Source organism: Procambarus clarkii, chromosome 45 (assembly GCF_040958095.1).
Source record: "Procambarus clarkii isolate CNS0578487 chromosome 45, FALCON_Pclarkii_2.0, whole genome shotgun sequence".
NCBI lineage: Eukaryota > Metazoa > Arthropoda > Malacostraca > Decapoda > Cambaridae > Procambarus > Procambarus clarkii.
In genome coordinates this window covers 13075796-13100882 of record NC_091194.1, presented here as the reverse complement: position 1 = coordinate 13100882, position 25087 = coordinate 13075796, and the positions used below count along the sequence as shown (strand labels likewise).

At 37.2% G+C, this 25087-nt stretch overlaps 1 protein-coding gene across 2 annotated transcripts; it reads right to left on the bottom strand.

Moving 5' to 3' along the window:
- Nucleotides 1–22596, bottom strand: gny (ALG6 alpha-1,3-glucosyltransferase garnysstan). 2 transcript variants are annotated; one of them, XR_011222126.1, is made up of 3 exons: nt 22357–22595; nt 2266–2360; nt 1–135 (listed from the first exon to the last, which is right to left on the bottom strand). XR_011222126.1 is itself a non-coding variant. In XM_045761018.2 (2 exons), the coding sequence occupies exon 2, from the start codon at nt 11329–11331 to the stop codon at nt 9847–9849; it is 1485 nt and encodes a 494-aa protein (XP_045616974.2). In that variant the 5' UTR covers nt 11332–11773; nt 22357–22596; the 3' UTR covers nt 5977–9846. The 2 variants fall into 2 exon arrangements, 1 of the variants encoding a protein (XP_045616974.2); XM_045761018.2 differs by lacking the exons at nt 1–135; nt 2266–2360 and adding an exon at nt 5977–11773 and having other exon boundaries at nt 22357–22596.
- Between the last annotated feature and the right edge of the window lie 2491 nt (nt 22597–25087).

The window sequence follows — 25087 nt, the reverse complement described above, 5'->3', positions numbered from 1 at the left end:
GCGGCGGCGGCATTAGAGGCTCCTGTTTACTATGGCATAATAAGAGCTGTATTTTATATCTGTTGTCCACAGAGAGCTGCTAGATGCATTTTGTTTCTGATAACTCACCCTGCATTACTGCAAGTTCTTGGTCTTCTGCAGGAGAGAATCAATATTACATAAGGGTTGGCAAGTCCAAGGAAGAGTCAAGAGCCATTAAATATGTTAATACTGTATAATTTTATACAATCCCAAGCAGTGTTTCTGTTATTTTTATCTTTCTCTTCTTGTAATCTTTTTGTATCTTCTTCTCTTCTTCTCTTATTGGTCATTTTGCTGTAAAGTATTTTGGCATAATGGAACCCTAGGTAACATCAACAGACAAAAATTGTTTTATCAATTCATATATGGGAAGGTCCACAACTTGTAGGTATCTAACTAACTAAAGTATAGTACATTCAATCTTACGAAAGGCTTCAAAATCTACATACCCTATCGTACCTTATACCCTACAATACAAACCAATTCCGAGGTCAATGCATGATGAAGAGTGCTTATAATGAATTATTTCAATTCTTTCCCTAGAAAAAGTGCCTCAATAATGACTGATAAGATGAAATGGGTTATTATTTCACCAGTGGCTATCCATCATTACCCTTTACTGCCTCCTCCTCTAATAATTATACAGTACTACAGTAGAACCTTGGCTTACGAATCCCCCTATTTACGAATTTTTCGGGTTACGAGCTCAATTTCTTCATAAAATTCGATTCAGTTTATGAACTTTGCTTCGAGTTGCGAGTTTGTTGATACACATATGGGTTGACCGAGCACATGGTTCCTGGTAGAATGGGCGACCGGTCCTTAGTTTAACAGTGCTTCTTGTGTAGTGACAATCGCACTTGAATTCCTTGTAAAGAATTTCATTTTTTCTGCTGTGTTTGTGTTTAAACATAAAAGTAATTATTATATATCATGCCATGGGTCCCAAGAAAGTCAGTGGTAAGGTTCAACCTTAGTAAACACATGTGAAGATGGCCATAGAGGAAAAACAGGTCTCTATGGAAAGGTTCTTAGTGAGAAAAACAAGCAGTGAGCCACAAGCAGTGAGCCACAACCAGTTCCTTGTGGTATGCAGGCAAAACATAGGAGAGACTAACCCAGAGAAGTCATCACTGCCTGATGTTATAATGGAAGGGGACTCCCCTTCCAAACACTAACACCTCTCCTCCTCCCCCCCCCCCTTTGTCACCGTCTTCCATACACCAACAAGAGTCTTCAATAAAGCTAAGCTACAACTTGTACATACTATAATACAAAATATTTGTGTTTATTATGTATGAAATGGATTTTGAAGTTAATACTTTTGAGAGTGTGGAACGGATTAATTCAATTTACATTATTTCTTATGGGAAAATTAGTTTCGGGTTACGAATTTTCAGGGTTATGAGCCATCTCTGGGAACGGATTAAATTAGTAAACAATGGTACCTGTACCACTGTACTTTGCTTTCCAAAAAAGTATCAAATCAGACAAACAAGACAAGTCCATCATTAAAGGTAAATAAAAAAAAAAAAAATTTGTATCATTGCTCCAATTTTTTTTATGTTAATTATTAGTGATCCAGAAGAGCATCCTACCCCCATTTATAGCATTGTGCCTATAGAAAATTTGGTTCAGTTACTAACACCTTTTCAAAACATCTCATTTGCAAGTAGGAGACTTTGCATACCTGGCTTCCTAAATTTTCCAGGACTTGACTGAGATGAAGGGCTCTCCCTGATGATCAATTGAAGGGAAGAAAAATTTTTTCCAATAGTGTTCCACTGGGGACTACTGCTGTAGTGGTGGTGGCATTGGTTGGTGGTCAATGCTCCAATTTTAAGGATTACCTGAAGCCAATCTACCCAAAAGAGGGTTTTGATGCAGGTCTACTCTCTACTGTCTACTCTGTGAAAACCACAGCTCCTAGGTAACACTAACCCTAGAAAACCCTCCGGTACATAATATTACCCCCGTCCTCCCACCATATAAAGGTTGCTGCCCATGAAGGAGGGACTGGGTGTGGGGGAGGGAGGGTGGGGAGGTAGGAGGGCAGTGTATTGACACCAACACAATAGGATAGACAGAAGGCAAGTGACAATTGTTTGTCTAAATTAGTAACTAGAAATTACATAAGGGCAGGCAAATATGATGCTGCTGCTGCACTGCTTGTGAGTGACCATACAGAGAATATCTCCTAGAGTTGTGAATCACCAAAAGTAACAACAAATGAAATTTCCTCACCTGTGTCGCTGAAGGAGAGGCTTGCCTACAAACTTCGGGGAGACAATCAGCACGCTGAATTTGGCACCACACCCATCACTCTGGTCCTCCACATCCTATTAATTTTGCAGTAAAATTAAATAAACACATTCTATGTCCTGTACTGTATGAATAATTTCTAAAAGATGTATGGAATATTTATTATTTTTATTAGGTGTAGTGTGCAATAGACAACTGTAGTTACAAAGCCAATGGCCCGAGAAACAGCCATACATAAACAAACATGAACTAATGACCAGACCCCGATCTTCAAGCAAACTTTTTGAGGTTCCAAGCAAACATCGAAAAGCTATCTGGTTCAAGCAAACCAAATAGATGTTCTTAATATTGGGCCTCGAGAAATAGAACAGAGTATCATATGGACATATTGATGTATGAAGGAGTGCTTGATTGCATATTGGCATGAAAGGCACAATGTAAGGTGAGAGAATGATTTCTTTTCTTGTTAGATATATATATATATATATATATATATATATGTACCAGGTATTTCATCCTCAAGCAGTGAGGGGGCAGTAGGTTGTGAGCTTTAGATTGAACAGCAGCTTTATATGGTTATTGGATGGAGACCTGAGGGAATATTGGAGTGTTAGTGGTTGGTATCAGCCTAGGAGGGAACACTGCAATATTATTCTTGTATATTTTCTTGTGTAGTATATATTTTTATGTAATAAATGTTTGTATGTTAACAGATGATCTTTGCCCTTGTCCCAGTGAGGCTTCCTAGATGGTGGGTGGGTGGGTGGGGGTGGGTTGTTGGGGAGGGGGGAGTGTGTGAGTGAGTGAGAATCTTGGGGAAGTTCTGGATAGAAAATTGTCACTTGAGGACCTCATAAAGAACACTGTGCAAGGAGTCTATGCCATGCTTTCCAACTTCAGAATATAATACATGGATGGTGAAATATTAAAAAAATTGTTTACAATCTTATGGGACCAAAATTGGAATACAGTATGCAAGTTGTATGGTGCCCATATCTCAAGAAGCACATCAATAAACTGGAAAAAGTGCAAGCACATCAACTAAATGACTTCTGGAACTGAGAAATAACAGCTACAAGAAGAGGCTAGTGGTGTTAAATATACCAAAGCTAGAAGATAGAAGAAAAAGATGTGATGTGATCAATACATACACAAAATAGTAACAGGAATCAACAAAAAGTGACAAAGAAGAATTCTTGAAAACTGCAATTTCAAGAACAAGATGTCATAGATATAAACTAAGGAAACAAAGCTGCCAAATAAGATTAGAAAGTTCACTTTTGCACACAGTGATTGATGGTTGGAATAAGTGAGGTGGTGGTGGATACCAAAAGCCCTCAGTAGTCTCAAAGCATCATATGACAAAAAGAGTATCGGGAAGATGGAGACACCACAAGCATAGCTCTCATCATGTTACTACACTTGGATAATTAGACTTAGGTAATTATGCACACACTGTACTAGGAGGGGTACCAGCAGTGCATGGAATAATCTTTCCCCCTCCCCCTATTCCACTCATCATCTTTTTCCTTCTCCCATCTTCCCTCCCTCCCCCATTTCCTGCCTTCTTTCCCTCTCTCTCTCTCAATACATATAGTTACAGTTTGACAGCTTAAATATTGCCAGCCCACTTTTAACAGGGCTGCACTTGTATGCAAATTTAAGCCCCCCTTTTCTTACCTCTAACATTTTATATTTAAATTTTATACTGATTACATGCCAGTACCTGCATGTTACTTATCTTCAGTGCTGATGTGTTTTTCTAAGATAAACATACAGTACTGAAGAGAATGTCACAATAACACCAGTGAAAATAAATAATACAACCCCCACACACAAAGAAAGGAAAGTGACAACATTATGGCCCATCCTGGACGCTTATTTCTACCTTGACAATGACCCAAAATGGACAATACCCTAATCACTTTCCTTTATTTTCATATGTGTAGGTTGGGTTACAATACTGTATATAATATCACTTGGAAACAGGCTAAATGAACTGATAACAGCATCTGCTAAAAGCAATAACAATTTACCAGGCATTAAATCTATTTTATACTGTACAGTACAGTGGCCCCCTTCCGTTTATGAATTTAATTAATTCCCAGAGACAGTTCGTAACCCAAAAATTCGCAGCCCGAAACAAATTTTCTCACAAGAAATAATGTAAATTGAATTAATCCATTTCCCACTCCCAAAAATAATAATTTCAAAATACATATCATACCTAATAAACACAAATACTTAGTACTATAGTATACAAGTTATAGCTTTATTGATGACTCTTGTTGATGTACGGAACATGGTGAGGAGGGGGGGGGGGAGGTGTTAAGTGTTTTGAATGGGAGTCCCCTTCCATTATAACATCAGGCAGTGATGCCTTCTCTGGGGTCTTCTCTCTCCTACCTTTTACTTGCATACCCCTAGGACCTGGTTGTGGCTCAATTTATTTTCTCACTAAAAACCTTTCCATTACTTGTATCTTGTATGTAGTGAGGCATCACTGTCATTAAAAAGGTTAAGGCAACGGCCTACTTCAGCTTGCTTGGGCGAGTCGTTTCAACAAAAGTTTGCATTTCTTCCCATAGTCTACACCACTTTTTAACTGCTGTGGAAGGGACATTCTGTACTGCCTCCTCCTCCCCTAAAGATATTTCCTAAGCTACCTCTTGTTGCTGCTCTTTGTGTAAGGCTAGGAGTTCTTCAGTGGTCAGTTCTTCAGTGTGTTCCTCCACCATACAACACCCAACTGTCCCAAAACTGTGAATGTCATTTCTTTTCTAAATTTCTCAAACCATCCACTGCTCGCCTTAAACACGTTCATATCTGCATCACTCATTCCAGGGGTTTTCTTTATAAGATCTTCATGCAATAGCCTTGACTTTTCACAAATGCTGGGCTCTGAAATGCTATCACCGGTTAACTCCTTGTTTTGTATCTATATTAACAACTTTTCAACAAAGTGTTTGTGTTCTTTGTTTTGTGATTGTTGATTTGCCTTTTGTCACTTTAGCACTCTTAATGTCCTTTTTCTTAGCAATTATAGCATATATTGTTGAAATAGATTTGTTGTACTGCCTAGCTAGTTCAACAACCCGTGTACCATTTTCATATTTACAAATGATCTTTTTGTTTTTCCTCTATGGTAATCATCACATGTGTTTTCTTAGGTTGAACCTTACCACTGACTTTCTTGGAACCCATGGTGTGATATATAATTACTTTTATATTCAAAACCAAAAAAAAAAGCAGAAAAACACTGAAATTCTTTACAAAGAATTCCAGCGCAATCGTCACTAAGCGGGAGGCACTGATAAACTGAAGTGTGGGTGACCATGCCACTAGGAACCACGCAATAGATCGCCCATACATACGTATATTAACAAACTACGTAACTCGAGGCGAAGCTCGTAACCAGATTCAAATTTTACGAAGAAACTGGGCTCGTAACCCAAAAAATTCATAAAGAGGGCCATTCGTAAGCCAAGGTGTCACTGTACTTCAATTCTAATGTAGAGTTAACTGGATTCACGTATTTTCAAAGCAAAAAACCGATTCGAAAGCAACGGACAACCGATACCAAAAATATTCCTAAATTTTCTTGTACATAAAAGTATAAATTATCATTGCATCATAGCAGTAAGCACTGCAAAGAGTAATATATAACAGGAATGTTAAATAATGCTGAAAAACTTGTGAAAAAATAACTTTATTAGCAATAACTACCTCATACCATGTATCATAAAAATCAAACTTATGTGCATTATTGAACTGTATTAATAATACTATTCATACACTTCAGCACTGTAAAAGCAACATTTAAATCACTACATTAAATTCATCTTGTTAAAATATAATTTAGAAACATCCTATAGAAAAGCCTACAGACACTAGAGTACTAATTAACAACTAACATACTGTCAATTGCTTTTATTATCTTACTAATACCGGTACCTAATTTACTAGATATAAACAGTACAACACACAATAGAACCTAATCTTGGCTGCAAACAATTAAGCATATTTAATGTTAACAATGATAAACACTTAACGCATAAATATATTATAACCAAACAATCTAATTTAACTTCAACCCGCAACAAGACAAATTTGTTGCAATGTATTAAACCAAGAAGCCATGCACTTGTTACAATCAATAAGTGAAAAAATAAATATACAATTCTTGTTACCGGATACTGTACCACAACACTGAACTACCAATCAAATTACTAGAAATATGATTAATATAATATATTATATTATTATTATAATATACAGTAATCTATTTAATCTCAAGCAACAAGCTCTGAACAAATACCCAGGATATACTGGTCCTTCATAAATACATACTGTATATAATAAAAAAGCATCACGATTACCCACATTCACTTTCCTTATCCCTTACTTGGCTCAGCTAATTAAGTCCTACATTGTGCTGTGTGCATGACAAAATATAATTCACAAAATAATTTTTAAAAATTCCATATGGCGATTAGAGCACCGCAAGCAATTGCACATAGCAATTGGAGCCGTGTAGGGGTTCTACTTGTACACGTGAATTTTATTGCTATCCTGCACTGTATTTGTAATGATCTTATCTAGAAGTATGCATATTCTTGTTTGGTCACCACATAAACCAAAATACTGTACTGTATAAAAATTGTAACTTATTTGTACTGGAATGGACATGTAAAAAGACAAGTGGGAGCAGACAGCATACAGAATATTAATACCAAGAAAACTGTGAACAACTCTCTAATTCTGACACTGTCAATATACTGTCCATTATCATTTAGTACATTTATCAGTGACAGAGGACCTCTCTGTGGAGGTTGGCGGCAACACCTCCACCAACCACTGTGTGGTGCACCCGGCCTCACATCCTCCGGCATCCTCTGGGAGGTTGGGATGGGAATCCATCTTTTCATAATTCCTTCCCACAAAATGCAACAATTTGTTTTTCTTACTCCACACTGTACAGTTCCTAATTATACTAACATATTTATTTTTATTCAGAGTTTTTGCATCCCCTATCCCCATGTAGGTAGGAAATGGAAAATAATGTTTTTTGCATAAATTAATAATATCAATGACATCTTCAAAATACTTCCACTAACAGGCAAATCCACTCAATTCTTCTTCTCTAACTGGAAATAAATGTTGGAGCCAATTGATCATAACTGTGTTTAAGGAGGGGGTGGAGGCAGGTTAGTATTACAAGTGTGAATACGAGATGCGGTACAATACTATCAGAAACAAAATTAGAATTCTCCCATTGTCGGGAACAAAGCTTGTACTTTGACTTATTGAGGTTTCCCTAGGTCAACTGCAGACCTGACCTAGAATGCAACCCTAACTCCCTAATGCCAATTTACTGCTTGATGAACAGATGCATCAGGTGAAATTAAATATGCCAAACCCTTTCTGTTCTACCCAGTAAAAGAACCTAGGTCCCATGATTGTGCTGAGGACACAGACCACTGTGCTATAGGACCCATTAATATATTTAAAAGTCTTAAGGTTTTATTTTGGATAAAATTCCTAGATTTTGTTTTTAAGACGTTACATTTTATTTTTAAGGCAGTTTTATGATATTTATGCTGTATTGTAAAATACATAACAATAGACACCTAGAAATAAATTTTATTGGTTGTATCCAACATTGCCAACTGACTGCGCTACTGTGTATGACTAAAGAAGTGATCAAGTCAACACCAAAACCAAGTACAGTACTGAACTGCATCTACTAACTGAAAACACCACAGACATACCATGGTGCCTTGTACATTACCATTAGAATTTAACACTTGACGGTTTCAAAAGATACAGACCACTGAAAACGTGTGTAGCTAAAGTCAGCCTCAGTCGTATGGATTTTGAACCAATTGGTACCAAGTATGTTATTGCAGTCACCAACCTGTAGCTGTTTGTAAACCAGGCAAAATGTGAAATTACTATTTATTTGTCATGGTCACAGCACATAATGCTTAATACTGTTACCAATACCAATACAGGGTAATTTTGTCCAGGGGTGGGAGGCATTATCCCTATAATTGCTGTGGTAGATAAATGGAAATAATTATAATTAATTTAACCTGCTCGGATATGTCAGGTAGATGACCTAAAAGAAATTTTGCGCACGAGCACTGAAAATGAAATAGGAAACAATATAAAAACAAATACGCTCTAGATGATGATATGGGACCCCAGTCTACTTGCCTAGAAAAATGTTTCTAAAAGCAGTGTTTGACCAGGTCTAATGCTCTTCAAAATAGGCTCTTGGACCCGGCACGTGGTGCTAGTGGTTGACAGCAGACTTGCACATCACCCCAGGTGGTAGCACCAAAAATTGGTAATTACAGTACAGTATACTGTACTGTACCGTACTTCTTTCAAGCCTTCACGCTTATACCTCACACTTGTCATAAGATTTTATATTTGTTAAAACAAATAAAGCATATTGTGTAATTTCTAATGTTGCAACACATTATGTGTAAGATAGAGATACAGACAGATATATAGATTATACAATTCATTTTGTCAGGGACAGGAAGCCTGTGTATATCTATATTTCTTAAGCTTATATCGAGCACTCCCCACCATGGTCCAACTACTGACCCTCCCCAGGATGCAACTCCACAACAGTTGCCTAACTCCCGGGTACTTGTTTATTGCTATTGTCCTTTTCTGTACTTCAGGAATTAATGGTAGATATGAAAAGACATAAAACTCCTTAGTAAGCATGCTTATCTGTTCTATTTATAATGACAGTTTATATATTTGGAACACAAGTGGCCTAATAGCAAGTTACACGTTTTCATGCAATGCAAATTGCATTACAGTATATAACGATACAAAATACTGTATATAATAGATTTACTGTTTTCTTTTTAAGATTTTCCATGGTATCTATGTTAAGAACACCTTTTATCCAAATGCAGACGATGAGTCACACTAACGTGGCTAAAGTATGCTGACGAGACCACACACTAGAAGGTGAAGGGATGATGACGTTTCGGTCCGTCCTGGACCATTTTCAAGTGAATTGAGAATTGTCACAATTCCATTCACAATCAACTTGAGAATGGTCCAGGACGGACCAAAATGTCGTCATCCCTTCACCTTCTAGTGTGTGGTCTGGTCAACACCTTTTATCCATATTAGAAATTAAATAGAAAGAAAAAAATACTGTACCCCAAAAAATTTCACTGTACTGTCCTTGGCAAAACGTTGGCCACAGACACACACAGTACAGGTACAGCATTTTGGTTAACATCTCTAGTTACTGCATTTACAAATTGGACTGTGATGTCATTCCATATATAAACCTCTTTTTGAGTTATCAAGTTTTGCAAAGATATGAAGTCATTTTTTTACCTCATTTACAAAGATAAATTATAGTATATATACAGAACTTTAAGTAAGTAATGATTGCTGACTTTACTGTCAAATAATTATCCAGAAAAATATATATATACCGTATTATTTATCTTAAACTAGGATTTAAAAATAAAAATCCTTGTGGTATTTCTTTCAGTGCTATCCAATTTCATTATTTAAAATTTACTGCATCTTCAACTTGGTAAATGAATTCTTGCTATATTTCATGGTAAACTGGCAGAAATGGAAGTATAAACAGAAAAGGCAATAGTGGCCACACGAGTAAATGGACAACAGCACTGGGAAGAGGTCTGGAAGCCGAGATGGAGGAGTCACAGTCAAGGAAACAACGGTTAGGAAGCAAAAGCCAACCAGGGAAAGTTGGAAGCTCCTCCTCATCCATATCCAAAAGGGATTCTTGGCTGGGGGTTTTGAATATGAGAAACCAGTTGAACTTTGTACACAATTCAATATTACATATATAAGCACTGTTAATGCAATCATGGGAACTGTTAAGCCATCTTTGACTAAAAGAGGCAACATACTAATAATGGATGTAATGAAAAACCAAGTTACCATGAAAGGTTCTTCACTAAATATCAAACACGCTGGTATTGCTACAAGCAAGATACTCTTCTCATGGACATGGTAACTCATCAAAAAGAAAATAAATGAACCATTAACAAGGGCATAGCGAAGGTGCCTTTGTGTGGGATTAATGAAAAGGTGCAAACTTGACGGGATCATACACACAATTGTACAAAGCAAGCAGATCAGAGCCATATTAGTAGTGCTGACTAGTTTATGGAGTTTTACTAAAACTGATATACTACACCAAAAACTAGCCACTTTGTCTTCAAATAAACCTCGGTTAAGAGGAAATAAACGATGCACCACCTGTAACAATACTTTGGTGTCAGACAGAAAGGGAGACCAGATGATAGCAAAGGTTAAAACTACTGAAATACCAATCTTACTTAGTTTTAACATGAAGCCTGTTATGCTTCCTTGTTTGGAACATATTCCTAGCAAATAGAAAAATATGGGTAAAGCATGATATAATTCCATTTGTTTATAATTTAATGCTAAACAAAACAAAATCGAACCCAAACAGTCCTGGCCCTTTACTAGGGCAGCAACAGCACCTATAAAAAATCCAAGTGATGCATTATTATACTGAAAATGACCGTAATCTATCAGATATAAGCCTGGATACAGCATTAGTGATATATACTCCATTTTCCCATATTTCTTTCGTGGAGAAACACTTGAGAGGGCACAAAGAAACATGTAAGCTGCGGGAATGTACACGAATAGATCAACTACAAACACACTGTACCGCATGAATAACTTGTGCTCATAACTTTCATAACCACGAGAGGTATGCATTTCAACAAAATTGGGGTTCAATCTCTTTGCTAGAATTCCACACAAGTAACTATGATATGAAGTAAGGGGTGGATAGTCCAGGCCCCAGTACAGTAGATCATTACTTGTTGAATTCACATACCACTCTTTGACTGGTAAATTGACTGTCACCTCCTGCCAGTGGCGCTGGGCTTCATAGTCCCCGAACATTGGGGGTTTACCAGCCCCCGAGTAAGGGTGCAGTGACACACACCATCTCAAGAGAAGGCCAAAAAGTGTGACCAAAACAACATTTGCCATATTTTAAATAACGTTAAATTTTTATTTAGTAAAATTCCAACTACAATGAACTAAACTTTTTCAAATGAATAAGATGATGAATATAACTAGTGCAATCAATAAGATATGCTATATATATACTGTATTTATATGGATATATATATATACTGTATATATATACAGAACAGTATACTGTACTAGATATAGCCTACATAAAATAAAAAAAGAGGCCTCACATATGCATGATCAAGTTTCAGGCATATTCTAATATTGAAGCTACAAATAATCTTATTTCTCTTTCAAGTTATGAAAAGTAGGCATTTACAAATGACACTTTAGAATGTCTGTTCAAGAAGTATATACTGAAGAGGTGACGAGATGTCTTAAGAGAATGCCGCCTGAACAAAGATGTTGGCAGGCTGTTTCTGAGGTCCTTAAAATCTTCTCAATACTCCCAATCATCCTAGAAACAGACAAAAAATAAAAAAATGTCAATGGACATAAAAGAAAAAATTGTCAAAAAGATTGTGGAAAGCCTTTCATCAGCACATCACCTCTTGCACAGAAAAATACTGGAAAAAAGATCGTGGCAAAAACAATTCATCCCGTACATCTCCTCTCGCACTGCAATTCACAAAGGACTTTATATCGTAGAAATGAATCCTGGAAATAGTTTTAATTTTCTTGCAGATATTGTACATTCTTTGCATGCATGCTTGTTCATCCTGTCCTTTGTTTAAATTTGATTTGCATATACAGTACAGTTATAGTGTATATTCATTGTGTAGCATAACACAAAAATCAATAATGTTATTCTTTGTTATTGCAAGAGAATCCTCAAATGCGCCATTTTTTAACACTGCATTAGTAATTTTAACTTAAAAGTATACAGTAGCTTCATATTTAAATGCTTAACCCTAAAATGGAAAAACTAATTAACCCTTAAACTGCTTCAATCTCTTGAGTGTGACTGGCCAATATGCTCCAACTGCCAGGAGATGATTTAAGGTGCCTCATTTTATTGAAAAACCCCTACCCATTTTAGGGGAACGTCATTTGACACTAAAGACTTTTATCGATCTTTTGCCATACAGTGTACAGTATTTGGAAAAAATCCAGAATCCCTTAGTTTCCTTCCAGGGTCTTAATAACAAGATCCAGCTCATGTCTGGAGCATCACCATCTAGCAAATGAACATTACTCAAGTGATGACGGTGGCCATTATCACTTGATTAATTAAACCTATAGTTGTTAAAAGTCCTTGTGCTGTCCAGTGAACAATGCACCCAAAGGATTGTCAGGTTTGTGGAAAAGAGTTCTGCCCTAGAAACGATGGGACTTTACACAAACATAATGGCTGCGAGGACTTACGAATGGTACCTATAGAGAGAGGAGACCCACAAGTCCCCCAGCAGCCACAATTCCCTGCAAACTTCCTGTCATCAGATGACCTCCTGGGGGCAATCAAAGCATCCACCACCAGAACTCTTACCAACATTCCAAAGCAGCACGCCCATTTGCAGCAAGAAAATATACAGACCTTCTCAGGAAAGTAAATGAACCGTCTGCAAATCTTAATGTTCCTGCCACCATCAATGCATGGCATAATTTGTTCATATTTGGCAATATTTGCTTAGCCATGCCAGCAAGAGGAGGCAAGTTGCTAGCCTCATCAGTCACTAGGTCAATAAATAATCCCCATAGAGCTAACAACCTGATTCCAATCCCTCTTCACTGCAAAAACTGCTGTAGCAGACCAAAGAGTTCCAATGACAATTTGAAATTAGGAACCCCAAGTGACCAAAAACTTGAAGAGAGCAATACAGAGGGGCAATTAGGTTAATTACTAGAGAAGACACAATCGCACCTAGAAATACTGCCACAGCTGGTTCACTGAGAGAGAGAAGCATCCCTCACAATTGCTATGGGAACCCACTTCTCGGGACACAACTGTCCCAGATCTAGGACCCATCTTCCTTTAAGAGTCAAGAGGTATACAAAGCAATCATGTCATTTCTGCCAGACTCAGCAGAGGGGTATACTGGCATAAGACCTTAGCCCCTCAAGGAGATGGCAAACTCAATTCTTGGCGAAGTTGCCGAGACAATAATTTCCAAGATCACAAAGTCATCAACTGCATCTCTGGCCTGATTGCAGCCATAATTAAACCCTCCTTCACAGAATCCTTTTGTGCCATCAAGCAGGATTGTGGAATCAGACCCATTACTGTGAATAACACACTTCAGCAACTTTTTTTTTTTTTTTTTTTTTGCAGGGATATTCCTGCATGGGCCCCAAGTCTCTGGCCGGCCCACTAAGTGTTGCTCGTTTCTGCTTTACTTAGGCAGAGTATGAGTATTTATGACTCGTATGTTCGCTTCAGTAAGATTTTGCCATGTGTGTTTAACAACAACTTCTGCTCTGTTGAATCTAAGTTGAAATCTTAATGGGTTTGTAACTGTGCAGTGTTAGATAATGTTCCAGTGGGTTGCCAGGGAAGCTGTGAGAAACATCTGCATTGAAGCTGCAAAGATGCTTTGACCTCATTAACTAGTTTTTGTCAGTGAAGCAGCAGCTTATGCAGCATGACCCTATATTAATCACATTCCTGAAAATAAGGCATTAATTAAACTACAGTACATTTGAAAAATGCTTTCAACCATGTAAAGAGATATCTGGTACTGGAAGCCGTTCAAACAAACTTTCCTTGTCTACTCCCCCTTCGTTTCAGCAGGATATAGTAAGGAATCGTCACTGCTATTTGGGGAACATTAAGTACAGTGGAACCTCAGCTTACGAATGCCCCTCTATACAAATTTTTCAGGCTACAAGCTCAATTTCTTCGTATTCTTGAATAAGTTTACAAGTCTTGCCATGATTTGCGAGCTTGTTGATACATGTATGGGTCAGCCAAGCACGTGGTTCTTGGTGGCACAGGCAACCGCGCTTCAGTTTACCAGTGGCTCCCACTTAGTGACGGTCGTGCTTGAATTCTTTGCAAGGAATTTCATTGTCTTTCAGCTTTTTTGTTTTTTAAACATAAAAGTAATAATTATATACCATACCATGGGTTCCTCAACAATTAAGAAGTGGTGTGCAGTATGGGAAGAAATGCAAAGTTTTCTTGAAATGACTCGTCCAAATCAAGTTGCAGTAGGCTGTTGCCTTAACCTATTTAATGACACTGATGCCTCACTACATGCAAGTGTTAAAACATGGGGAAAACAAGTCTCTATGGAAAGATTCTTAGTGAGAAAAACAAGTAGTGAGCCACAACCAGGTCATAGTGGTATGTAGGTAAAACGTAGGAGAGGACCCCAGAGAATTCATCACTGCCTGATATTATAATGGAAGGGGTCTCCCCTTCCAAACACTAAAACCTCTCCTCCTCCACCCCTCCTCACAGTCTTTCATATACCAACAAGAGTCATCAATAAAGGTAAGCTATAATTTGTACATATTATAGAACAAAATATTTGTGTGTATTATGTATGAAATGTATTTTGAAGTTAATATTTTAGGGAATGTGAAACACATAAATTCAATTTACATTATTTCCTATGGGAAGATTCGTTTTGGGTTGCGAATTTTCAGTTTACGAGCTGTCTCTGGGAACGGATTAAATTCGTAAACGAAGGTACCCCCGTAGTTTCCACAGGTGTCCAGTAGAGAAATCCACTTGCCACTTTTTTTCTGCATGGTTGCTAAAGAGGTCAAAGGCAAGTTGACCAGTGACCTAAGAATCTGGTTCCTGGACGATGACACCCTGGCCAAGACACAGGAGTCCCTTCTAGGATATCTACAGCCGGTGAAATATAAGAAAAGAGTTAGGATTTGCCCTAAATCCATCAAAGTGCAAAATCACTCATCAAGCCAACTCATCTTAGATGCAGTAAGAACCATCTTATCAGGAACCCTAGTGATTGCCCCCACCAACAATGTGCTGCTAGAGACACCTTTGCACTTGCATGTGCAAGTGAAAAGTGTCCCTTGAGGACACCTTTCCTGGAGGAAAATCTGAATGACCTGAAAAGGCTGGAAGAAGAATAAGAGTTTTGGATGCATGCGATGCTTTGTACCTCTTCATATGGTGCCTTACATTGCCCAGTCTTACCTATTTCCTAAGGTGTGCTTCCTCTTTCCATAGTCCAAAACTAATAGCATATAACAAACTCCTAAAGACAAGCCATAAAAATGTTAAATTTCTTCCTGAAACATGACCGATGGGACTATGCAACGCTCCAAGTTAGACTCAGTGGTATAGTTATACACAAGGCAACACAGATAGTATTGCTTGCATTCTTATCCTCGACCAGTGCTACGAACATGAGCGTGTACTGCTAGAATCCACTCAATAAAACACCTAAATTATAGGGTCTGATTAAAATGCTTAAATCTGTATTTTCTGGAGCACAGGCGGGAGATACATAATTCACAGGTGGAAAATATTTGAGAGGGCTGGTCCCAAATCTGCACACAGAAATAACATCACACGAGACCAAAAGGCATGGAAGGATGTGCAGAGTACAGTACCCCCTGTTGAAAAGCAAAGGTGCAATAAGTACTCAGAACTATCAACATCAGAAGCCCAAGACTGTTCAACACACTTCCACTACACATAAGGGGCATAATTGGCCAATCCCTCACAGTGTTCAAGAAAGAACTCTATAAACACCTCCAAAGGATATCTGACCAACCAGGCTGCAATTCATACGTCAGGCTGTGAGCAGCCCCGTCCAACATCCTGGTTGACCAGACCAGGCAACCTGATCAAAGACCAGGCCACGGGGACCTTGACCCCTGAAATTAACGCAAGGTAACTGCAAGGTAAGGTAACCTTGCTAATTTAAGGAGTAAATTAGCGAGAGATCCTATCAGAGTACTCTAGAGACTACTGAGATTTATGATTAAAAATTCACTGAAGGAGCTGGCCAGTGGGACACACTTGCAAACTCTCAACCACAACCAACTTTTCCAGATAACTGCAAACAGGCCAAATGGGATAACCCAATAGTGAAGAACATTGCCACAGCAATGCTGGAAGCTGCTTCTGGGAAGGACAAAGTGTGCTTCCTAGCATGCACGCCCAGCCCCCCCCCCCAAAGCCTAAAGTGGCAAAGCCTTCTAAATGTCTTTGCAGTACAGGGCTGATTTTTTTTTTTGTATACAGGTGGGTACAGGCATAGACAAGTTTAGACACCTGCTTACAGTCTTATGAGCTTTCCCTTTCCACAGTTCACATTAACTACTTAAAACAACTACACTACTTTCCTTGGAACATGACCCACTAATCCCAAAACAACCAGGTCCCAATTACTGCCAGGTGAACAGGAATGAATAGTTAAGGACTGTTACACAGTCAATTCTCGGCCATAAAATCCAACAATGGATTACTGTATTAATTGTTTCATTGCTAATCTTGACAGCATCTTTGATACAGACCTTGCTAAAGATAATCTTATTGGCTTGAGGACAAAGGAAATGATGCAATATTAATTCATCTACAATCTTCAGAAAACTCTGGTGTGTTTGTCCTATGATACCTTTTTATGGTGAAATGGCCAATGGTAGCTTATTGGTATTGAACAAATGATTTGTTAATTTGACCAATGATAACTTTCATTCCATTTGCCAATACTGTACATAACTTTGTAAATCAATATTTTCAACATTCCCAACAATTCAAAATCTATTGAAGCCAAAGAAGACACGTATTGCCTTGTCGAAGACCATTCCACTATTTGAGCTTCTTATTCCAGTCAAGCATTAGCAATGTTCTCATTTAAATTTACTTTTGAGCACCATTAAAGTTTACTTTTGGGATCAGTGAAAAATTTTGCATTGACTTCAATAAAGAAAAAATCAGCATGCAGCCATTAATTTTTGCATGTAAAAATTGAAGAAATATAAGTGTCTAGTTTAGTTATACAGTACTGTATACTGTACTTTTTATACTTTAAGGTACAATTTATATTTAAAAATTTCTTTATATACTCTGTCTAAAAACAACCCATCCTCCTGTTTAGATAGTAGATTTTGTAACTATGTGCACCATAGTACAAACATTGATGTACTGAACAATTAGATAGTAAAATTTGGTACTATTCACTTTATAAGAGTCCAAAAAAATGAAGCTAAAAAACAAACTTAAATATTCCTAGGCCTAATATAGCACACATATGTACTATATTAGGCCTCAGATAGTGTGTATTAGGCCCAGGAAGGTTAGGTTATGTTAGGTTAGTTTAGGTTGTCTTTGCACCTTAAATACAAAACCTTTTCCGGTTTGTCCAAATTCAATAGTACAGATTTCTACTGTCTCCAGTTTATCCAAATTCAACAGTACAGATCTCTACTGTCTAATTGTGCTGTACGTTGGTATACAGTATACACTATGGTCCTCATCGTTACTGTAAGTACTACCAAAGCAGGAGAATGGGCTGCTAAAAAGAGGAAGCAATTTCTAACAACACGCACAATAATAATTAAATGATTCCCTCCAATAATTAATGACATTCACGTAAGTCAGCGTATGCCAAGGATTTATTTCAATGATAGAATCATTTTATATGCTTTAATATTTACTGTACTAATTTAACCCTCAAAGAGCAACCATCATAAAAATTTTACACCTCGCCTGTGCACAAAAAGTTACGGCAAGAATGATACATTTGGCAAGACAAAATATATATGAAAGTCTTTTGTGACTAAGGTGCACCAGAGGGAGAAGCTGGGCGAGGGAGTCATTGGGTACATCAACACAAGATACACAATGTGCAGACTCATGGTGGTGCAGGGGTGACGACACTTAGGTTTAAGTTGGATGCTTTTGTGTTCATCACTTCAGTTTGCACATTGAGTTAAATAATTATTTATGTACATATAATTGATGAACTGTAACTTGAGTACTGTACATATGCCTACAATGAAATACAGTATGTACACCTACATGGCACATAAACCTGTTCCTGGCACATCTCAAAGGTAGTGTCTTGCAACCCACTATATATTTCTGCTATTCTGTCTGGTAATACATTTAAACACTGGTAGAAAACACCAAAATTTGCTCTGATGATAATCATAGGTCACTAGTACACAATCTCATTGCATATTAGTTAGAAATTGAAAAATAAAATATCATGAATCTTGGTTAATTTCATTACATCCATCTTAAACTGGTAGAATGGTCTAGAAAATGGCTACTAAAGTTAAACTTAGGAAAGTGTAAAGTAATGAAATTAGGCAAAGGGAACAGAAGGCTGAATATAATGTACCATCTGGGAGGTGATATCCTGCAAGAGACAAATAGAGAGAAAGATTTGGGGGTTGATATCACATCAAACCTGTTCCCAGAGGCCCACATCGAAAGGATATCATCAGCAGCATATGCTAGAGTGGCCAACATAAGAACTGCCTTTAGAAACTTGTGTAAGGAATCATCAGGACCTTGTATACCACTTATGTAAGACCAATCCTGGGGTATGCAGCTCCAGCCTGGAATCCATACCTAGTTAAACACAAGACAAAGTTGGAGAAGATTCGGAGGTATGCCACCAGACTAGTCCCAGAACTGAGAGGTATGAGCTACGAGGAAAGGCCAAGGGAGTTGAACCTCACATCCCTGGAAAACAGAAGAGTTAGGGGAGATATGATAACCACCTACAAAATTCTCAGGAGAATACAGGGTGGACAAAGACAAACTCTTTAGCACGGGTGGAACACTAACAAGAGGACAGGTGGAAACTTAGTACCCAGATGAGCCACAGAGACATTAAAAAGAATTTTTTCAGTGTCAGAGTAGCTAACAAATGGAATGCATTAAGTAGTGATGTGGTGGAGACTGACTCATACACAGTTTCAAATGTAGATTTGATAGAGCCCAATAGGCTAAGGAATCTGTACACCAGTTGATTGACAGTCGAGAGGCGGGACTAAAGAGCCAGAGCTCAACCCCAGCAAGCACAACTAGGTGAGTACAATCATATTTACATTATTTGTACAAAAACTGGGCGTTAATTAAAAGAAAATGATAACTGCATTGCCCCAAGGAGTAACACATGACAATAGCCAACAATTAAGGGTTAATCATCCATTTTTTAAACTACAGTATATATTTTTCCTTTATGAAAGCATAATCAACATGAGGGTGTTTTGCTTTGAGATTGTGAATATCAAAATAATAATGTTATCAAATAAAAACTTCAAACTTGCTAAATTTGTTAATGGCCTGACTTTTTTTTTTTAGTTAGGTTATTAAAAAAATAAGGTGCAAAATAGCATACAACTTGAAATTATTTTGTGCAGAAGTGTGTATGTGTGTAGAGCTTTTATCAAATTCCCTAACTAAAATAGGTAAAGAACCACTACTGTATAGTAGCACAGTTATTAACTAGACTAAGCTTAGATATTTGCATGCATTTGCTAGCAGACAAGACATACATATTTAGTTCACCACTAACCAAATAAATACTGTATTTATATACACAAAATCATATGTTTTCCCTACAAAATCACTTCAACAGTACAGTACATCACTTTAAATAAATCTTTAATTAAACATACTAAAACAAAAATTCTCCACAAAATATATATGAAAATATGGTATTTACAGGTGTTATTACCCAACCCTAATGCCACATTTCTCCCATAACCTAATAAACTCAAACTACCAAACAAAATTTTTCAAGAAACACATGTCATGCTAAAAGAAGCAAGTTGAAAATAGAGCAACAAGTCATCATGATAATTGATCATTTGTGTTTAGGCAATGTTTAATTATGGATAGAATGCTTTACAATAAAGGAATTTAAATAATAAATGCTTTACAGGTAGGAATTTATCTAAACCACCAGAATAGACAGTTTTTCTTGCATTAATGCAGAATTACATTTAAAGTGCAGCGCTTTTCTCTGGAAAAAGCAGCAGTATTTCAGTAAAGTCCCCTTTCTGGCCCCCTCAGGCCCCAGTGTCTGGGCCTGAGTGTATTATACTCAGGTATATTATATTATGAGTCTGAGTGTATTATATCCACCTGTCTCAATATTGCTAGTCAATAGTCCTATAAAATAGATACCTGGGTCCTGAATGTTGGGTCCCTGGGAAGCTGTATACAGTTATCCCAGGGGGGGCTGAACACTAGCATCATGTACATCCCTGTGCAGACGAGGAGTCACAATAACGTGGCTGAAATATGTTGACCAAATGGTCAAGGACGGACCGAAACGTCGTCGTCCCTTCACTTTCTAGTGTGTGTTTGGTCAACATGTACAGTATATCCTTGTTCACTGGCACATTTTCAGGGAATCACTGAGCATTAAGGTTTGATATTAATAGATATGGTAGATAGGTATATCAGTAGTCTATGGTGGTGTTTCATATTGTTTGACAACTTTTTACACTCCTCTTTTCCTTATTTTTGGTGGCACATTCCTTGGGAACCACTGACTACTAAGGTTTGATAATAATATGCAAAGTAGAATGGTAGATGTAGAATGCATTGTTGTGTTTTCAATAGACTTGGATCCAATTGTTTTTTGGTGGCATTTTTTGCACTGGTAAATGCATGCCACTTATTACCCATGGACCACTCGCGGGACCAAAGAGACAAAGCTCAATCCCAGAAAGCACAAATAGGCGAGTGCACAATTTGGAAAATAATGACCCAGACTACAGTACTTTTTCAAAAGGTCAGATGTAACACAAACAAGGAGCATGTTTCAAACTCAACAAGCCACAGTGCAGGATGGAAAACAGGAGATGCTTTTTCACCCCATAGAGCTGTAAACCCATGGAACTGCCTACCCCCTGAAGCCATAGGTGCCAAAACACTGCTGAATTTCAAAATTCAGCTTGACAAAATTATGAGAAGATATGAGGGGACCTTCAACAAGCCACCGACTTCCTGTCTTCATCGAGGTCACTAGACAGAGTGGCCCCCAGGCAAACTTGGGTAAACAAATATTAATGTTTATTAAAAGAAAAAGATATGACCTACAATGCAAAAAGCTATACTGCAGTTAATATCAATAAATCAATCTTTATTTACAAAGTTGACAGCAAATTAAATAATATTATATTGTTGGTACATTACAAATTTTAATCAATATAAAACTCTTAACTATGCCATGTTGTAGACTTAGGTGAAATGCACTTGTATGAAGTACAGTACAGTGAAATCATAGAGACTTTTTGCTAAGGCTCATTTTCTAATGGCTATCGCCATACATATCATTAGAGTGGCCTGGATTGTGTTATGATAGGTTAGGCTGAATTGGGTTAAACTATGTGGAGTTGAGTTAGGTAAGGCAAGCTTTGAACCCTATTGGTGAGCCATCTTAGGTATGATGAGACGTACAGTATTTACAAAACCCCTCAAAACAATCATCAGGTTAGGTTAAAAATTTTGTATTCAGATGATGTTCCAATTACTTCTGAAAAGGCTCGACTGTCCCAAGAGCGTGCGTTAGTCTCCAATAAAGTGCTAACGAAATTGTGTGCGAGTGACAAATTACACTAGGCACCACATGAGCCTTCACATACACTTTCAACACAGTGAAAAGGTGTACAGGAAATAGAATTTACCTCACCGAATACGTATAAAAATAAAGAAAACAAAAAAGTATAAACACGAGTCATTCACTAACAATCAAAGTGGAACCTTAACATCAACCTATTGTTGATGTAACAATATACGTACATTCAATTTTGCAACTACCTCATTAAGACTAAGCTAAATAAATTTTGGAATTCAGCAAATAAAAATAATAAAAAAAAAAGTCCCCGAGCCCAGCAGGCGCCTCTGTAACCCTTTCCACTACCGCCCCATACACGATGGTGGGTATGGGGTGCACAACAAATGAACTAAACCTGATCCTCCCCCCAAACCTTAGCATTCCCTCAGAGGCAACTATTCCATTACCAAGCTGCCTCAAAACAGAGGTTCAAAAACATCTAGAATAAGATCAACCCCGATCCCCCCATCTATCGGCGATAGACCCCCGTCTATCGCCGTCAAGAGACACAAAAATCAACTTCCAAAGAGCTTACGATATGGGAGGCGTCGAGGGCCTTGGTGAGCTTCTCTTTAATGTAGGAGACAGTGTAGGTGGTCATGGCTGAGGTGAGCAGCGCTCGGCCTGGGCTACTACGGCAGGTCACGAGGGACGGGATATATCCGGTCGTAGTGACGGTAGTAACAGGTGAGAGGGACAGTACAGCCGCCTGTCACACCCGTGGTCACCACTCTCTCGTGTGACGGATCCAGCGCCGCCTCCTCCATAACTTACAATAACCACATATATATAAATATATAAAAATATATATATATATAAATATATATAAAAAAAAAAAATATATAAATATATATATATAAAAAAAAATATATAAATATATATATATATATATATATATATATATTATATATATATATGTCGTACCTAGTAGCCAGAACGCACTTCTCAGCCTATTATGCAAGGCCCGATTTGCCTAATAAGCCAAGTTTTCCTGAATTAATATATTTTCTCTAATTTTTTTCTTATGAAATGATAAAGCTACCCATTTCATTATGTATGAGGTCAACTTTTTTTTATTGGAGTTAAAATTAACATAGATATATGACCGAACCTAACCAACCCTACCTAACCTAACCTAACCTATCTCTATAGGTTAGGTTAGGTTAGGTAACCGAAAAGGTTAGGTTAGGTTAGGTTAGGTAGGTTAGGTAGTCGAAAAACATTTAATTCATGAAAACTTGGCTTATTAGGCAAATCGGGCCTTGCATAGTAGACTGAGAAGTGAGTTCTGGCTACTAGGTACGACATATATATATATATATATGTCGTACCTAGTAGCCAGAACGCACTTCTCAGCCTACTATTCAAGGCCCGATTTGCCTAATAAGCCAAGTTTTCATGAATTAATTGTTTTTCGACAACCTAACCTACCTAACCTAACCTAACCTACCTTTTTCGGCTACCTAACCTAACCTAACCAATAGCAATAGGTTAGGTTAGGTTAGGTAGGATTGGTTAGGTTCGGTCATATATCTACGTTAATTTTAACTCCAATAAAATAAAATTAACATCATACATAATGAAATGGATAGCTTTATCTTTTCATAAGAAAAAAATTAGAGAAAATATATTAATTCAGGAAAACTTGGCTTATTAAGCAAATCGGGCCTTGCATAGTAGGCTCAGAAGTGCGTTCTGGCTACTAGGTACGACATATATATATATATATATATATATATATATATATATATATATATATATATATATATATATATATATATATATATATGTCGTACCTAGTAGCCAGAACGCACTTTTTGGCCTACTATGCAAGGCCCGATTTGCCTAATAAGCCAAGTTTTCCTGAATTGTTATATTTTCTCTAATTTTTTTCTTATGAAATGATAAAGCTACCCATTTCATTATGTATGAGGTCAATTTTTTTTTATTGGAGTTAAAATTAACGTAGATATATGACCGAACCTAACCAACCCTACCTAACCTAACCTAACCTATCTTTATAGGTTAGGTTAGGTTAGGTAGCCGGAAAAGTTAGGTTAGGTTAGGTTAGGTAGGTTAGGTTGTCGAAAAACAATTAATTCATGAAAACTTGGCTTATTAGGCAAATTGGGCCTTGCCTAGTAGGCTGAGAAGTGCGTTCTGGCTACTAGGCACGACATATATATATTAATTTCATGAATTAATGTTTTTTCGTCTACCTAACCTACCTAACCTAACCTAACCTAGCTTTTTTTGGCTACCTAACCTAACCTTACCTATAAATATAGGTTAGGTTAGGTTAGGTAGGGTTGGTTAGGTTCGGTCATATATCTACGTTAATTTTAACTCCAATAAAAAAAATTGACCTCATACATAGAGAAAAGGGTTGATTTATCATTTCATAAGAAAAAAATTATAGTAAATATATTAATTCAGGAAAACTTGGCTTATTAGGCAAATCGGGCCTTAAATAGTAGGCTGAGAAGTGAGTTCTGGCTACTAGGTACGACATATATATATATATATATATATATATATATGTCGTACCTAATAGCCAGAACGCACTTCTCAGCCTACTATTCAAGGCCCGATTTGCCTAATAAGCCAAGTTTTCCTGAATTAATATATTTACTATAATTTTTTTCTTATGAAATGATAAAGCAACCCTTTTCTCTATGTATGAGGTCAATTTTTTTTTATTGGAGTTAAAATTAACGTAGATATATGACCGAACCTAACCAACCCTACCTAACCTAACCTAACCTATATTTATAGGTAAGGTTAGGTTAGGTAGCCAAAAAAAGCTAGGTTAGGTTAGGTTAGGTAGGTTAGGTAGACGAAAAAACATTAATTCATGAAAACTTGGCTTATTAGGCAAATCGGGCCTTGAATAGTAGGCTGAGAAGTGCGTTCTGGCTATTAGGTACGACATATATATATATATATATATATATATATATATATATATATATATATATATATATATATATATATATATATGTCGTACCTAGTAGCCAGAACTCACTTCTCAGCCTACTATGCAAGGCCCGATTTGCCTAATAAGCCAAGTTTTCATGAATTAATGTTTTTTCGTCTACCTAACCTACCTAACCTAACCTAACCTAGCTTTTTTTGGCTACCTAACCTAACCTTACCTATAAAGATAGGTTAGGTTAGGTTAGGTAGGGTTGGTTAGGTTCGGTCATATATCTACGTTAATTTTAACTCCAATAAAAAAAAATTGACCTCATACATAGTGAAAAGGG

Bases quoted from the DNA above. Each gene is read 5' to 3' on its own strand.
- gny (XM_045761018.2), bottom strand. From the start codon at position 11,331: ATGGCAAATGTTGTTTTGGTCACACTTTTTGGCCTTCTCTTGAGATGG.